Raw genomic sequence first — 18,069 nt, forward strand, 5'->3', positions numbered from 1 at the left:
TTACACACGATTACAGAAGAAACCACACATGTGTTTCGCCATCATTCAGGCCGTGTTCGAGCACACTTACCCTGAGGAGAGGAGAGACAGGTAAGGGCGTTCATCACGACTGAATGTATGGAAGACAGTGAGTGTCACACACATTCACTAGAGTTACAGATGTATTTCTAATGAGCAGCAGACGGGACATGACATTGGCATAATGAGGTTAATTTGACATTGTGATTGCAGGTGTAATAATAATCTGTTCATTTGTGTGTGTTGTGTTTCAGGATGGATGTACTTGTGATGTTGCTGGTCTCTCTACTGCCCGGACTGTGTCATGCTGCATTGACAAGTACGTTTAGGGTCGTGCAAGTGTATTTGTTACTGACGCCATGTAGTATGTCTTGAAGTACATGTTTATCATGATGCATTTTGAAGAGAAATAGTTTATAGCTGGTCACTAAAAGCTCAAAGCCTGAGCTACGACACAGGATTAGGGTTTAACTGGATTAATCGGCAGGTTATATTCTGGATATCAGGTCATGAACTGGAATTGTTTGGTTGTACAGTGCTCAGGCCTGTTTATCGATGGGTTTTCATTTGAAACTGGACATATTTATATCATTTCTAGAAAATGTTGCTCTTGGAGCCAGTGCTGTCCAATCTTCCACATACTCTTCCTATGGAATGGCAAATGGAGCTGTAGATGGAAACAGAGATGCAGATGAAATGTTGTGCACTCGTACTTCACTTCAGAATCACCCTTGGTGGAGAGTTGACCTGAAGAACGTCTACCAGATCAGAAGGATCATCATCACTAATGGTGGATTGGAGACGAGTGGCGCCGAGATCCGTATCGGCAACGGATTGACAAACAACGGCAACAACAATCAGCTGTAAGGATCGTTCTCTCTCTCTTGAATTCTCACACTACTATTCACACAGTTGAAAAGGCTTACAAAATTTCTTTTTACTCAGTCAAAAACCTGGTTAGAAAGAACACAAAGAGACGCTGTATGTTTTCTTCATGTCTCCGTGTCCTAGGGTTGCAGTGGTCTGGTCCGTCCCACCTGGAGGCACGAGAACATGTGACTTTAGGCCTACGGAGGGGCGATACGTCAACATTTTTCTCCGTGGGATGAATAGAGCTCTCAGTTTGTGTGAGGTTGAGGTTTTTGCAGGTAAAAGACGGAGAGAGAAGAAACATCTGTGATTTCATTTGTTTCTGTATATATTAATGAGTGAATAACACTTATTACTGTAATTTTTATTAACAGAATATGATCCCACTTGTGTTCCGGGTGAGTGTATATCTAACTTTGAAACTGCTTTTAGTAACACACACACACACACACACACATAGTTTGGAACCACTAAGATTTTTAATGTTTTTAAAAGAAGTTTCGTCTGCTCACCAAGGCTACATTTATTTAATTAAAAATACAGTAAAAAACAGTAATATTGTGAAATATTATTACAATTTAAAATAACTGTTTTCTATTTGAATATATTTCACAAAGTAATTTATTCCTGTGATGCAAAGCTGAATTTTCAGCATCATTACTCCAGTCTTCAGTGTCACATGATCCTTCACAAATCATTCTAATATGCTGATCTGCTGCTCAAGAAACATTTAATGTGTACAATTGTACAAAATATTTGTGTACAATATTTTTTTTCAGGATTATTTGATGAATAGAAAGTTCAAAAGAACAGCATTTATCTGAAATCTAATCTTTTGTAACATTATAAATGTCTTTACTGCCACTTTTGATTGATTTAATGCATCCTTGCTGAATAAAAGTATTCATTTCTTTAATTTCTTTTCAAAAAAATAAAAATAAAAATTCCTACTGACCCCAAACTTTTGAACGGTAGTGTATAATGCTACAGAAGCTTTGTATTTCAGATAAATGCTGTTCTTTTGAACTTTCTATTCATCAAGGAATCCTGAAAAAAAAGTACACAACTGTTTTCAACATTGAAAATAATCATAAATGTTTATTGAGCAGCAAATCAGCATATTAGAATGATTTCTGAAGGATCATGTGACACTGAAGACTGGAGTAACGATGCTGAAAATTCAGCTTTGCATCACAGGAATAAATTACTTTGTCAAATATATTTAAATAGTACACAGTTATTTTAAATTGTAATAATATTTCACAATATTACTGTTTTTTACTGTATTTTTAATTAAATAAATGTAGCCTTGGTGAGCAGACGAAACCTCTTTTAAAAACATTAAAAATCTTAGTGGTTCCAAACTTTTGGACTGTACTGTATATATATATATATATATATATATATATATATATATATATATATATGCTTACAAATATTTCAGAGATGTCAAAGCAGTCCAAAAGCCAATACTCCAGAGGTTTGCTCATGGATTTAAGAACAACAAAAGAAAATATGTTCTTTATGGTTTAAATGTTCTTTGTTTTACTTTTTTTTTTTTTTCATGGAAAACAGGCAATCTTGCTCTTGGTGCCAATGCTGTCCAATCTTCCATAAAAGTTGGACGTATTGCCCAAAAAGCTGTAGATGGAAGTAGAGATACCAGACACGAGTCATGTACTTTCACCAATTTCGGCAGACCATCCTGGTGGAGAGTGGACTTGAAGAAAGCCTACAACATAAGAAAGGTTACCATCACTGTTAATATTAGTACTGTATATGGATATAATGATTTGGAGGGGACTCTGATCCGTATCGGCAACAGCCTGGAAAACAACGGCAACAGCAATCAGCTGTAAGTTTTCATACATGTTTATGCATTTGTTGTCAGTCCTGTCCAGTAGAGGCGTGTCCCATAAATTCAGTGGTATTGAATATGATGGTTAATATTTGGATAAAGCATGCCTCTGTCTCTCTCTCTGTCTGTGTTTATCCACAGGGCTGCAGTACTTCAGGGCATTCCTGACGGAGGCACAAAATCGTTTGAGTTTGCACCTGTTAACGGACGATATGTCAATATTGTAGCTAAACGCCCATATCTGTGTCTGTGTGAGGTTGAGGTATTTTGCCAGTGAGATATACAGAGATGAGAATGTTTTTATATTCAATAGAACAATGATGTTTACATGACATCTCACTTAATTTTTATTTTCAGTATTTTTGCCTTTATTTAGACAGTAGAGCAGGAGAGTCCTTAAGAAGGAATCATGTCTGTATTATTTTCTTTCTGTAAATTCTGTATGTATTAAAAGAAAATGCAGTACACCCAGAAATACGTCCTCACCGTTTACTCATCTTTTACCCTCATGCCATCCGTGATGTATACGACTTTCCCTCTTCAGATGAACACAAACAAAAGTTTGTAATGCGATACGTGTTTGTAAGAAAAATACCAAACTTTTTAAATATTTTAAACTGTATTTTTCACTAGGGTATATATATATGTATATATGCCTGGAGTGTAAAACATTCCATGTTTCTATTGTAAATCATTGGTGAAAATGGCATTTATTCAATCAAAAATACAGTAATATTGCAAAAATATATATTACAAAATGAATAGCTTTACAATTTGAATATATTTTAAAATGTAATTTATTCCTGTATTCAAAGCTGAATTTTCAGCATCGTTACTCCAGTCTTCAGTGTCAGAAATGATCCTTCAGAAATCATTCTAATATGCTAATCTGCTGCTCAAGAAACATTTCTTATTATTATCAATGTTGAAATCAGTTTTGCTGCTTAAAATTTTTGTGGAAATTAAGATACCATTCAAATATTTGTGGTAAGATTAAAAAACAGAGAAATTAATATGTTTATTCATCAAGGATGCATTAAATTGAATTAAAGTGACTGAAGATATGTATAATGTTACAAACATTTTCTATTTAATAAAGTCTTTAATACAATACAGATAAATGCTGTTTATTGAACTTTCTATTCATCAAAGAATCTTGAAAAAAGTATCACCATTCCCACAAAAATGTTAAGCAGCACAACTGTTATCAACATTGATAAGAAATGTTTCTTGAGCAGCAAATCATCATATCAGAATGATTTCTGAAGGATCATGTGACACTGAAGAAGTAATGATGCTGAAAATTCAGCTTTGACAACACAAATAAATCACATTTTAAATTATATTCAAATAGAAAACTACGGAAGAGGATTAGGGCCAAGCAATAATAAAAAAATAAAACCATCGAGATTAAAGTTGTTAAATTTCGAGAAAAAAGTCGAAATAAAATGTTGAGAATAAAGTCATTAAATTACGAGAAAAAACTCATTAAATTTCAAGAAAAAAGTCGATATAAAATGTTGAGAATAAACTCGTTAAATTTCGAGAAAAATGTCGAGATAAAATGTTGAGAATAAACTCGTTAAATTACGAGAAAATTTTTTTTTAAATTATGAGAAAAATGTCGTTAAATTTCGAGAAAAAAAGTTGAGATAAAATGTTGAGAATAAACTCGTTAAATTACGAGAAAAAAAAATCGTTAAATTATGAGAAAAATGTCGTTAAATTTAGAGAAAAGTCGAGATAAAATGATGAGAATAAACTCGTTAAATTACGAATTTGTTCTCATAATTTAACGACTTTTTTCTCGTAATTTAATGACTTTATTCTCTTAATTTAACGACTTTTTTCTCGTAATTTAATGACTTTATTCTCATAATTTAATGACTTTATTCTCATAATTTAACGAGTTTATTCTCAACATTTTATCTCGACTTTTTCCTTGAAATTTAATGACATTTTTCTCATAATTTAACAAATTTGTTCTCGTAATTTAACGACTTTTTTTCTCGTAATTTAATGACTTTATTCTCAACATTTTATCTCGACTTTTTCCTCGAAATTTAACAACTTTAATCTCGAGATGGTTTTATTTTTTTATTATTGCTTGGCCCTAATCCTCTTCCGTAGAAAACAGTTATTTTAATTTGTAAAAAATATTTTGCAATATTACTGTTTTTACTTTATTTTGAATTAAATAAATGTAGCCTTGGTGAGCATAGTGTGCATTTCAAAATCATTAAAAAAAAATTGTAATTTTCCAAACTTTTGACAGGTACAGTATGTATATGTATATATATTCTGCAAACATGATTTTAATATCTCAGCTTCGGACTTGCCTTTAAAAAAAGAAGACATTAAAATTCCCCCCCCGCAAAAAAAAACTTAAAATTAATATGAATTCATAAATATACATTTATTGTTCCATCAAACGCCACAAATGTCACCACTGTGCACATCTTCACACAGAACACTAGTTAAAGACAATAATATCAACATAACATCCAATGCTCACACTGAGAGTTAGCCAAGATGTATAAAGCACACTGAATGAAAAACACCTGAAATTCTTTAAATGAAAATAAATTCTGAAATATAGAAAAGTGATTGTCTTAAACAGCAAAACATCAAATGTTCAGCAGCAGGTGTTTTACAAACCCTGCACTGAAGAATAAAAATCACTTCATTTCTCCAACTGCACAAAACCTGTACTTCTGTCGAATCAATGTTTCTTCTGATGAAAAGACCGGAGTGCACTAATGCAAACAAGACATAAAGCAAACCTCATGCAAGCGTTAAGAACTCTAGGATTTGATTTGAAATATATTGCAGTCTACAGTAAAGCGCTTTTTGTAAACCACCATTTCAAAGTCAGCATGGGACTAATACATTAAAATAAAAAGAAAATCAATTTTAAAATAACTTGAGAAAAAAAATCTGTGACATTTTAGAGCTTAGCATTAGCTAATGCCATTTTACCTTCAAAGAGTGATTATGTCAGTAAGTGAACTAAAGTTAATCAGCAGTCAGTAAAATCCGACAAGCCTCATTTTATCATTATGTCAGCTATAGAGACTATAATAATACGAGCGTGCGTATAAGACACGGTTTTATACATTTGCATAGAAAAATATTAGGTGCTTATTAGGATGAAAAAAAAAATATTGTTGTATTTTATGCAGGGTTACTAGCCTTGCAAATATTGTCAGTCTTTTACCACTTTATTTGAGATACTCAAACAGGACGACAAACTTCTCATGTAAGGGTTGGGTAAAAAAATAATTCAAAATAATAATAATAATTATTATTATTCTTTTTTGTCTTTCTTCTTTACAAGTACTGATAAAAATGCTCAACAATAAATAATGATAAAAAGTTGCCCTGTCAGTCAAGAAACAAGCTCCTCATGTAAGGAAAACATAAAAATGAACATTATTCATGGATGCGCTTTATAAACTGACACTTCTCATGTGTTGTTTGAGAAACTCCTCTGAAATGTCAAGATTTTTTTGACAGTTTTTATCATCCTTGTCTCTCTCCCCCTCCTCCCCTGAGAGACTGACGTCACTGCTGAGATGACCGAGGTGTTCGACAGAGTCGCACTTTTCAAGATCGGAGACGATGGTCCGGAAGCTGACGACGGAAAGAGAGTCTGAACCAGATCTCGTCACCTCAGCTCTTCCCATGTCCACCCACCTGGAGTTTTGATGCGTCTCCACCCACTCTCTGGTATTAGTCACGCCTTCTTTCCCATCCACCCAATCGCTTGGTCTCGGGTAGCCTCCGCAGGCTCCGCCTTCGGTACCCGTGTTGCTGACTGTCTCTGCTCCAACAGGAGAGCTCCGTCCACCACATGTTTTGATTGGTCCGTTCTTTGGTTGCTCCTTCTCCCTCTGGGCATGGATCTCCTCGCTGATTTGCTCCAGTTGGCGCAAGGTGCTGGAGTAGTTTAACTTGGCTTTGGAGATATGCTCCTCTAACGCTAAAATTTTTGACTTGTGCTCCTACAAAAACATTTTTGAGTATGTTCAGCTCACATATTTTAACTGTAAATGGTGCATAGTAAATCTCAATCAATCAATCATAGATCATATTAATCTTAAAGAGGTATAAAAGTGTAATTCACCCAAAATTAAAAATGGTCATCATTTATTCATCTTCATGTTGAGCTATGATAGATGGCAATATTTTCATTTAATAACAGTTTAAATATGTTAAAAATGTGTTTGCTTTTTATGAGGGTTATAATAATTAACTAAAACTATTAAAAACATTTCTGTTAAATGAAATAAAGCTGAAATAAAATAAAATATAAATATTAGCTTTAACAAAATGAAACTAAACAAAAATTAAAAATCTTTCCTTGGCAATGACTGGAAATGAAAACTAAAACTGAAATAAAAATAAATTAAACCTAAATAGCAATATATATTTATTTGTGTGTATATATATATATATATATATATATATATATATATATATATATATATATATATATATATATATATATATATGTGTTATATATATATATATATATGTGTATATATATATATATATATATATATATATATATATATATGTGTATATATATATATATATATATATATATATATATATATATATATATATATATATATATATATATGTATGTGTATATATATATATATATATATATATATATATATATATATATATATATATATATATATATATATATATATGTATATATATATATATATATATATATATATATATATACATACACACATAACATTACAATAAAATTACAATAAAATAACACTATCAAAAAGCTATTTTAAGGATTCTGAAGTTTTGGAAAATGTATGTTTTTATGTATTTTTTAAAAGGAAATATGGGTTTGGAACAACATGAAGATGATTAAATGATGACCAGATTTTCATTTCTGGTCAATCTATTCATTCAATTTTAATAGGCGTGGCCATATTTTTCAACACCAACACTATACAGTGGGCTCCACAAATATTGGTAAATATGAGCAAAACTGACTATGAAAATGTGTTTATGCCATTTCGTCTCTTAATCTTTCATTCAAAATATTCCAAAAAATAACATTAAATTTACAAAAAAATATAAATGTGGAATAAATGAAATGTTTTTCTCCAAAATATGAATACCACAATTATTGGCACCCCTACAAATTCTAATGAGTAAAAATCTAACTTAAGTATAATCCCGTTCATATCTATATTTTTAAGTTCACCTTAGTGATCAGGAACATTTGTTAAGTCAAGTCTTCCTGTTTCATTGGGCTCTAAATATGAAGTGACACACAGGCCAAATTCCTATAGTCATCCATTACTGTGGGAAAGACCCGAGAATACAGTAATAATGTGTGACAAAAGTTTGTTGAGCTGCACAAATCATGAAATGGCTATAAGATAATAGTGGTAGCACTTTATTTTACAGTCCTGTTTTGCATGAACATACTATGTACTTACTGTAGCAATGACACTAACTATACACCAAGCCTGAACTACCCCTAAAACTTAAACTTAACCTTACATTACTCAGTACTTTCATGGGTAAGTACACTGTAAGTGCACATACTGTAAAATAAAGAGCAACCATGATAGTTTAATTGTTGGAATACTCATTTCCACTATCTGGGCAATAATTAAGAGGTCATCTGCAAAGTTACAACGCTCAAAGTTCAAAGCAAAGGGAGATATTTCCTTTTACAGAAATTGCTTTTTAAGGACTACAACAAGCTTCTTCCCGGGTTGGTGACATCACAAACCCCAAAATTTACATAAACAATCCTCATTTTGGCTGGCTGAGATTCTCCAGCTTTGTTGTTGTTGAGCAACCGAAACGCAAGCTGTTAAAGCTCCGCCCTCTTCTGGAAAGACGGCCGGGAGCAGCAGCTCATTTGCATTTAAAGGGACACACACAAAAACGGCGTGTTTTTGCTCACACACAAATAGGGGCAAATTTGACAAGCTATAATAAATGATCTGTGGGGTATTTTGAGCTGAAACTTCACAGACACATTCTGGGGACTTATATTACATCCTGTAAAAGGGGCATTAGAGGTCCCCTATAAATCAACTGGAGATGGTAACAATCTACCTGGAAGAAGATGTGTGTCTATATTGGCCCCACAAGCACTGTGGAGGATGGTTTGAGTCGCCAAACAAACTGTAAGGATCATAGTTGGAGAAATACAGATGCTAGTTTGGTCTTAGGGTCAGAAAATCACAAACTATGAACAGACCTCACCTATATAACCACAATTGTTTGGGAAGGTTGCAATAAAAAAATCCTTTAATGATATAAAACAGCAATCTCATGCAATTACAGTTTACCAGGGGTTCCCAGGTGAAAAAAAAGTACATTTCAATAATGTACTTAAAGTGCTAAGTTACCACTTATAGTACACTATGGGTTCAAGTGTACTATAAGTGGTAACTAAATACATTTTTTAAATACAGAGATAGTATATTAAAAGCGCATTTTAGTTCATATTTCATGGTGTCTCAAAATAGCACAGTTAAGTACACTTAGATGTTCTTAGATCATCTTAAGAAGTACTAAAGAAGAATTTTTAGTATATTAAGTACAAAATTAGCGTGCGGAAATAGAGCACTTTAAGTACATTATTGAAATGTACTTTTTTTTCACCTGGGTTACTGGAACTTTCAGTGGGACTGGTTTTTATGGTCAGATGAGACCAAAATAAAGCTTTTTGGAAAACCACCAGAGGTGGGGTTGGCATATACAGAAACATAGCCATGGAGAAAAGTACCTCATTCCCACTGTGAAGTATGGTGATGGATCTTTAATGCCGTGGGGCTCATTTTCTTCCAAAGACCCTGGACAACTTGTTATGATACACTGTATCATAAACTCCAAGTACCAACAGATATTAAATCAACACCTGACTGACCCCGTCAGGAAGGTTAAACCCGGCTATGGTTGGATCGTCCAGCATGACAAATGATCCAAAGCACATCTCAAAATAAACAGAATAGTTCACTGACCACCAAATGGGTTTAGCCATGGACATAGCAGTCCTCTGAGCCAAATCTCATAATGAGCTGAAGAAAAGAGTCCACAAACATGGCCCTCTGAATCTGAAGGATCTGGAAAGATTCTGTAAGGAGGAATGATCGTCTGTGTTCATCAACCTTATTACGCATTATAGGAGAAGATCCAGAGATGTAATCTTAGCAAAGGGATCTTGGTAAATGAATGGGCGATAATAATTGTGGAATACATATATTTCAGAAGAAAAAAAAATTGTCTTTAATTAAAGGCTAGATTTTTGTGAATATTTTGAATGAAAGAAAAAGAGGAGAAATTGCAAAAACAAATTTTCACAGGCAGTTTTGCTCATATTTACCAAGGGTGCCAATATTTGTGGAGCCCACTGTACAACTGTAATGAGATCGCAACACACCTCTAGAATGTCATTGAACTGCGCCTTAAGCTCGAAGTAAGACTTGGACTTCACGATGGATCTCTTCAGTGACTTCTGCAGCTCCTGCACGCGGGCTTCGGCCTCCTGACACAGCTGGGTGACACGCATGTGCTCGCGTTCACTCTTCATGCGCTCCTCCTCCGCCTCGTTCACCTGGACACCCCATAAAAATTGTTTTGAACTGGACCTTGTTCTCTTTGTACTTGTAGATTCTATGGGTTATATGGGGGGTTAATTGTGCATTTGTTACATAGTGTCATGTACATAAACAAGATTTTTAAGGCATGAAATTTCCAACCAACAACAAACATTACACACATACATATACATGCAAACACACACACACACACACACACACACACACACACACACACACACACACACACACACACACACACACACACACACACATATACATATATACAGTACAGTCCAAAAGTTTGGAACCACTAAGATTTTTAATGTTTTTAAAAGAGGTTTCGTCTGCTCACCAAGGCTACATTTATTTAATTAAAAATACAGTAAAAAACAGTAATATTGTGAAATATTATTACAATTTAAAATAACTGTGTACTATTTAAATATATTTGACAAAGTAATTTATTCCTGTGATGCAAAGCTGAATTTTCAGCATCGTTACTCCAGTCTTCAGTGTCACATGATCCTTCAGAAATCATTCTAATATGCTGATTTGCTGCTCAATAAACATTTATGATTATTTTCAATGTTGAAAACAGTTGTGTACTTTTTTTTTTTTTTTCAGGATTCCTTGATGAATAGAAAGTTCAAAAGAACAGCATTTATCTGAAATACAAAGCTTCTGTAGCATTATACACTACCGTTCAAAAGTTTGGGGTCAGTAAGAATTTTTATTTTTATTTTTTGAAAAGAAATTAAAGAAATGAATACTTTTATTCAGCAAGGATGCATTAAATCAATCAAAAGTGGCAGTAAAGACATTTATAATGTTACAAAAGATTAGATTTCAGATAAACACTGTTCTTTTGAACTTTCTATTCATCAAATAATCCTGAAAAAAAATATTGTACACAAATATTTTGTACAATTGTACACATTAAATGTTTCTTGAGCAGCAAATCAGCATATTAGAATGATTTCTGAAGGATCATGTGACACTGAAGACTGGAGTAATGATGCTGAAAATTCAGCTTTGCCATCACAGGAATAAATTACTTTGTGAAATATATGCAAATAGAAAACAGTTATTTTAAATTGTAATAATATTTCACAATATTACTGTTTTTTACTGTATTTTTAATTAAATAAATGTAGCCTTGGTGAGCAGACGAAACTTCTTTTAAAAACATTAAAATCTTAGTGGTTCCAAATAGGGCTGGGCGATATATCGCATGCGATTGTCACGCGCATTTCGTCAGTAAAGCCGGTTCCCTGATTGCCGATAAATCGCCATCACCTGCTTTCAGATGGAGCGGCATTTAATAGACAGAGCCGTAGATCACTGAAAGCCACGCAATATCGCGTTCATTATCGAAGGCGATTCATCTGCGATATGAATGCGATATTGCGTGGCTTATCAGTGATCTACGGCTCTGTCTATTAAATGCCGCTCCATCTGAAAGCAGGTGATGGCGATTTATCGGCAATCAGGGAACCGGCTTTACTGACGAAATGCGCGTGACAATCGCATGCAATATATCGCCCAGCCCTAGTTCCAAACTTGGAAGTACAGTTGGACTGTACTGTATATACACATATACACACATGTCATGTGAAAAAGTTAGGACACCCCATAGAATTCCATGGTTTTCCATATCAGAACATAGTAAAAAATCATCTGGTCGTTGGCAGGTCTTAAGATTTGGAAAATAAAATAGTTGAACAAAAACACATGACATATCACACTGTGTCGTTATTTATTTAACAAACATAAAGCCAAGATGGAAAAGCCATGGGTGACAAACTAAGGACACCCTGTATATATACTTGCAAATTTATGCAGAATCCTAATATGCTACGTGATTCTGTCATGTAACCGAAGTCGGCTCATTAAGAAAACATGGTCAGAGTTCAAGGTTAGAGACTTAACTGCTTGCTACAACTTGATAAGAGGAGTTGGAGGGAAAGTGGCATACCTTTGAGGTAGCATGATTCAACATCTCTTGCCAGGTTGGATCCAGCGTCTTGACTGCAGTGAGGCCCTGTTCAGCCACATGGACCATCTCTCGAGCAGCCGAGTGCATGGACACCGCTCTCTCAAAGCAGAGCGCGGCTTTCTGGGTCTCCTGCTGGGCCTAAGAAAGAGTGAAACCAATCATACTGTATTGAAGAGACAATATGATTTTATCAGGTGAAGGTTGTGAGCATCGCCTTTGAAACACAGGCCTGTTTTCCAGAATGCTAAACAGAGAGCGTGTGCTCGGCTACCTCCTTTGCTTTCCTGCGCGCCTCATAGTAAGGCCTGGCCTTCTCGATGCAGGACCCCAGTTCTGAACTTTTCGCCTTGAGTTTAAGCACAGATTCATTCATTATCCTCCTGTGGCTGGACCGAAACTCCTGACAACAAAAACAGATGCAGACCATTCACAACAAGTTAATAATAAAATTAAGTGTGTTTATCAAGCAAGATCAATCATGACTGTTAATCATGTTTGGCATTAAGAGAGAGATAAACATAAGCCATATCTTATCTGAATTATATGGGGTGGTGGTTACAGATAACCAAGACTAAAACCATAAAAAAAAAAATCTTACTGGAAATAAAATAAATGTTAACTGAAATAAAATAAAATGTATAAAAATAAACAATTGCTAAGGAAACATGTTTATCTTCATGTACTAAAACTAAAACCAATATAAAATTAATTTAAAAAAAAATTATATAGACATATTTAACAAAAAAAGACAAAAAAGGGCAAATTAAAATGACTAAACTTTAACAATAAAATGAAAACACAAAATATAAAAATAAAAACTAACTCAGAATATTAATAAAAACTATTATAGTACCTCAATGATACTAAAATAACACTGGGTGGTGGTTACTGTTTTATAATCAATGTTTAATAATCAAACTAGGCTTGTAGCAGAAAGGTTGCAGATTGGATCCCAAGTACAATCTACCTAAAACCTGAGGCTATAATCCTGTACACTGAATTAAAAGTGTCACGCTTTAGTGCTGCAGTACATTTGGACACACCCAGAAAAAGCATATTTGTGAGAAATCAAGATTAATAAAAACACGACATGAAATACAACCAATGTACTGTCTTCTCTAAGGTGAATATCATTGTAACAAGAAGTTAACATGTTCGCATCTTTGCGTTCACATTCTGACTGTCATCAGACAAATGAAGTTCCAGTCCGTAAAGTACACGGATACTTTTTTTGTGGGTTAGGGTTTTAGGAGTTCAAGGCATTAAAGGGTTAGTTCACCCAAAAATGAAAATTATGTCATTAATGACTCACCCTCATGTCGTTCCAAACCCGTAAGACGTCCGTTCATCTTCGGAACACAGTTTAAGATATTTTAGATTTAGTCCGAAGAGCTTTCTGTCCCTCCATTGAAAATGTATGTACGGTGCACTGTCCATGTCCAGAAAGGTAATAAAAACATCATCAAAGTAGTCCATGTGACATCAGAGGTTCAGTTAGAATTTGTTGAAGCATCGAATATACATTTTGGTCCAAAAATAACAAAAACTACGACTTTATTCAGCATTGTCTTCTCTTCCGGAATCCTTTCCATTGAATTGATTCCATTGAATTGATTCCATTGAATTGATTCCATTGAATTGATTCCATTGAATTTATTCCATTGAACTGATTCCATTGAACTGATTCCATTGAATCCTTTCATCTGTCGGCGTTACTAATGCACCTTTACGTCGCCGTGGTTGTTTTTGGCGATTAGGACATCCGCAACATTTTGAAGCATCGGAAATACATTTTGGTCCAAAAATAACAAAAACTACGACTTTATTCAGCATTGTATTTTCTTTCGGGTCTGTTGACAATTCGCGTTCACGACTCCGCTTCTTCTTCTTCTTTCCTGTTTTACGGCGGTTGGTATCCAGCTTATTGGTGCATTACCGCCCCCTTCTGCTCCGGAGTGTGGTTCACGACTCCACAGTGACGCTGATGACGTGTTATCCGGTGCGCCCGAGCTTCGTTTACAGTCTGAGGGAGACGCACGCTGTATTCAAGCTATTCTACATTGTTTGTATTTTGGTATTGCTATATTTTTAAAAATGGTGCGTAAGTGTGCATGTCGCGGATGTCCTAATCGCCAAAAACAACCACGGCGATGTAAAAGTGCATTACCAACGCCGACAGATGAAAGGATTCAATGGAATCAATTCAATGGAATCAATTCAATGGAATCAATTCAATGGAAAGGATTCCGGAAGAGAAGACAATGCTGAATAAAGTCGTAGTTTTTGTTATTTTTGGACCAAAATGTATTTTCGATGCTTCAAAAAATTCTAACTGAACCTCTGATGTCACATGGACTACTTTGATGATGTTTTTATTACCTTTCTGGACATGGACAGTGCACCGTACATACATTTTCAATGGAGGGACTGAAAGCTCTCGGACTAAATCTGAAATATCTTAAACTGTGTTCCGAAGATGAATGAAGGTCTTACGGGTTTGGAACGACATGAGGGTGAGTCATTAATGACATAATTATCATTTTTGGGTGAACTAACCCTTTAAATTTCAAGTTGCATTCTTATTATTCTTGATTTCTTACAACTTGTGTGCTTTTTCTGTGCGAGTCGGAGTAAACTGCAGCGCTAATAGAGTCACGAATGTGCAGTCGTGCACAGAAGACCAACGGCCGAGGTCAGGATGTTTATTAAATAATACATTAAATTTTGGTTTGTTTTTACCAAACACTATGGTATACCCCCAGAACACTTGAAATATACGACGTGTTGCATGGGACTATTCTGTGAAACTTTCACATGTTTTTTAAAGCTTCATGCTGGTCGATTTCTCCTTTTTTGGTCCAAAAAAAGAATGAACAGTATCCTGCATTAGAACACCAGGGCCAGTAAATGATTCTGAACATTCTGAAGTTTCCACATACTTGGAGTTCCAGTTCCATCTTGTTGATTTCCTCACTGGCCTCATTCAGACGCTCCAGTTCCTCCTAAACACGGAAACACAACAGATGACAGTCGCCCAACAGTAAATGATCTTCATTTGTGGTTCAATACAAAATAAAGGTGACCCAGAAGCCAAAGAGTCATTGAGTTTATAATAATGTCACGAAAATATATGGTAAAAAATGTATAATAACTAACATTATTATTATTATTATTATTATTATGTTATGATGCACATCCAGAAGGGTGGTGATGGTGAATCTAGGAAGCAAAGGGTGGTGACTTAAAATAAGCTAAAATAAAAATACATTTTAGGTTCTATAAAGAAAATAAATATAACATACAATTTTAATGACATAATAATGTGCAAATGAACAAATGTTTGTCTAAATTTTTGATCGATAGTGCACATACAAAACGAAATGTCAAGGAATTTTGATTTGCATACATTCATAACTGAACGTCCATGAACTTCAAATCTGTTAAGCATTATATATGATATTGGTTAATCATTTATTAGTTATGAATTTGATAAAGAAATATCAGATATGGCTTGCTGAGAGATGCTGCTTGATTTTTGATCAAAATATTGTATAAAATATCAATAACATCAGTGAACAGTGTTGTGTCAGAACTTTCACACGCAACACAATGTGATGATTGAAGGTCAGTTTACCTGGATTCTGGGATCTAGTTCCTCCTCTGTCAGTTTTCCATTCAGTGAGTTTTCATCGTGACATTCAGATCTCTCGCAGTCTTTACTCTCCATCTCTGTTTCCTCGGATTCCCCATCAGCTTCTCTGCCGTCCTCAGCCACCTCCTCCTCCTCCTCCTCCTCCTCCGTCTGATTTCCTTCTCGCTCCTCCACTGAAGTGGATCCTGAACCCGCAGGACTTTCACGCAAAGCCGCTGGATCCATTTGCAGGCCTCTTCAGATATCCAAGATCAAATGTTGCCGATTAAAACTATCAGATCGAAAGCAAAAAAGAAAGATAGCGTCCCTTAGTTTAAATGGCTTTGCCTTCCTTCATTTCTATTCAAGTTTAGCTTGCTCGCTACTGCGAATGACTATCATCAAATAAATAAACCGGATTGACGAGTTTAAGTTTCATGAAAGGTAATATGGAGATTACATGACCAAAATTCGCCTAAAGTCCATTAATTTGCCACAGATTTACCCCATGGCTAACATCGTACTCCTTCCGCCATTCAATAATTCGAAATGAGATACACAAGTGAGGTAAATAGAAAACACGAAACCAAGCCTTTTAGGACTCTCTGGGCCACTGTAGTTAACGTTATGCAACATGCGTGTAACGTAATAGCGTGGGAGCGCACTGACGTATGTAATGAGTCTTTTGTGTGGCTAATAATAATTTTTAATTGGCAAACCTCACATACACAAAAGCAAAAAGAGAAATTGTTTTAAGGTGTTTATGGTTGCTTTTCTTTTGTTTATTGATTCTCTTAAATGTATTGACAACAAAACATCTAGATATACAATTTTATTTGCTAGAGTTAAAGTAAATTTGAACTTCTTTAGTATTTTAATGTATCTTTTTATTTAATTTTTTTGTAAACCCTCTGTATTAGTTACAGATGTTGTTAATTATTTGGATGTCGTTCTCGTTATATATGTACAAATATATATATATATAGTCATTGCACACACACACACACACACACACACACACATATATACAGTTGCAAGAAAAAGTATGTGAACCACTTGCAGAATCTGTGAAAATGTGAAAAATTTTAACAAAATAAGAGAGATCATACAAAATGTCAGAAAAATCCTCCAGCTCTTCAGTTTTCAAGCATTTTTGCATATTTTAACCCTTTCCAGCAGTGACTGTATGATTTTGAGATTCATCTTTTCACACTGAGGACAACTGAGGGACTCAAACATTCACTGATGCTCCAGAAGAAAACATGATGCATTGAGAGTCGGGGGGTGAAAACTTTTGAACAGGATGAAGATGTCACAATTTTTCTTATTTTGTTTAAATATCATTTTTTTTTTCATTTAGTACTGCCCTTCGGAAGCAACAGAAGATACTTGCATGTTTCCCAGAAGACAAATTAAATACAATTTACCTTGATCTTCAAATTCCAAAAGTTTTCACCCCTCGGCTCTTAATGCATCATGTTTCCTTCTGGAGCATCAGTGAATGTTTGAGCCTTTTTTAATAGTTGTGTTAAAAACAGGTTCAAACAGGGTTTTGAACAGGGTTATTTTAATAAATTCGGCTATTTTTTTTTTTTTTGTCTTGTGGACCATATGTAAACGTCTTTTATGTAAAATATCTTGACAGTAATAAATAAAAAATAACATGCATTTTGTATTTTGTAATTTTGTTAAAATTATTCACATTTTCACAGATTCTGCAAGTGGTTCACATACTTTTTCTTGCAACTAATAATATATATATATATATATATACACAGGTGCTGGTCGTATAATTAGAATATCGTGAAAAAGTTCATTTTTTTATTGTAAATTATTTTTAAAAATGAAACTTTCATATATTCTAGATTCCCTACATGTAAAGTAAAACATTTCAAAAGTTTTTTTTTTTTTTTAAATTTTGATGATTAGAGCGTACAGCTAATGAAAGTCCAAAATCCAGTATCTCAAAATATTAGAATATTTCCTAAGATCAATCAAAAAATGGATTTTCAAAACAGAAAAGTTCAAGTTCTTTAAAGTATGTTCATTTGTACACTCAATACTTGCTCCTAGCACAAATTACAGCATCAGTGAA

The 18,069-nt window shown here is 34.2% G+C and overlaps 2 protein-coding genes across 3 annotated transcripts; one reads left to right on the forward strand and one right to left on the reverse strand.

The window, feature by feature from the left end:
• On the forward strand, positions 1 to 3,221 carry LOC125249121 (fucolectin-like). 2 transcript variants are annotated; one of them, XM_048161323.1, is made up of 7 exons: positions 1 to 90; positions 273 to 337; positions 617 to 881; positions 1,030 to 1,166; positions 1,263 to 1,286; positions 2,464 to 2,743; positions 2,888 to 3,221. In XM_048161323.1, exons 1-7 carry the CDS (start codon positions 29 to 31, stop codon positions 3,021 to 3,023), a joined length of 969 nt encoding a protein of 322 aa, XP_048017280.1. In that variant the 5' UTR covers positions 1 to 28; the 3' UTR covers positions 3,024 to 3,221. The 2 variants fall into 2 exon arrangements, with proteins under 2 accessions (XP_048017280.1, XP_048017281.1); XM_048161324.1 differs by having other exon boundaries at positions 2,464 to 2,636; positions 2,888 to 3,036.
• A 1,922-nt stretch (positions 3,222 to 5,143) lies between these two features.
• Positions 5,144 to 16,584, reverse strand: sh3bp5la (SH3-binding domain protein 5-like, a). The gene is made up of 6 exons (XM_048161030.1): positions 15,978 to 16,584; positions 15,283 to 15,345; positions 12,615 to 12,743; positions 12,323 to 12,481; positions 10,188 to 10,361; positions 5,144 to 6,750 (listed from the first exon to the last, which is right to left on the reverse strand). Exons 1-6 carry the CDS (start codon positions 16,218 to 16,220, stop codon positions 6,196 to 6,198), a joined length of 1,323 nt encoding a protein of 440 aa, XP_048016987.1. The 5' UTR covers positions 16,221 to 16,584; the 3' UTR covers positions 5,144 to 6,195.
• Positions 16,585 to 18,069: the final 1,485 nt, after the last annotated feature.

The sequence above is a fragment of the Megalobrama amblycephala genome, linkage group LG16, assembly GCF_018812025.1.
Source record: "Megalobrama amblycephala isolate DHTTF-2021 linkage group LG16, ASM1881202v1, whole genome shotgun sequence".
NCBI classification, from domain to species: domain Eukaryota; kingdom Metazoa; phylum Chordata; class Actinopteri; order Cypriniformes; family Xenocyprididae; genus Megalobrama; species Megalobrama amblycephala.

Coding starts and splice junctions, on each gene's coding strand:
- LOC125249121 (XM_048161323.1), top strand. CDS start 29: ATGTGTTTCGCCATCATTCAGGCCGTGTTCGAGCACACTTACCCTGAG. Junction 338..616: donor GTGTCATGCTGCATTGACAA/GTACGTTTAGGG, acceptor TATCATTTCTAG/AAAATGTTGCTCTTGGAGCC. Junction 1,167..1,262: donor TGAGGTTGAGGTTTTTGCAG/GTAAAAGACGGA, acceptor TTTTATTAACAG/AATATGATCCCACTTGTGTT.
- sh3bp5la (XM_048161030.1), bottom strand. CDS start 16,220: ATGGATCCAGCGGCTTTGCGTGAAAGTCCTGCGGGTTCAGGATCCACT. Junction 12,744..15,282: donor AGATGGAACTGGAACTCCAA/GTATGTGGAAAC, acceptor TTTTGTTGTCAG/GAGTTTCGGTCCAGCCACAG. Junction 10,362..12,322: donor TGAATCATGCTACCTCAAAG/GTATGCCACTTT, acceptor TGGGGTGTCCAG/GTGAACGAGGCGGAGGAGGA.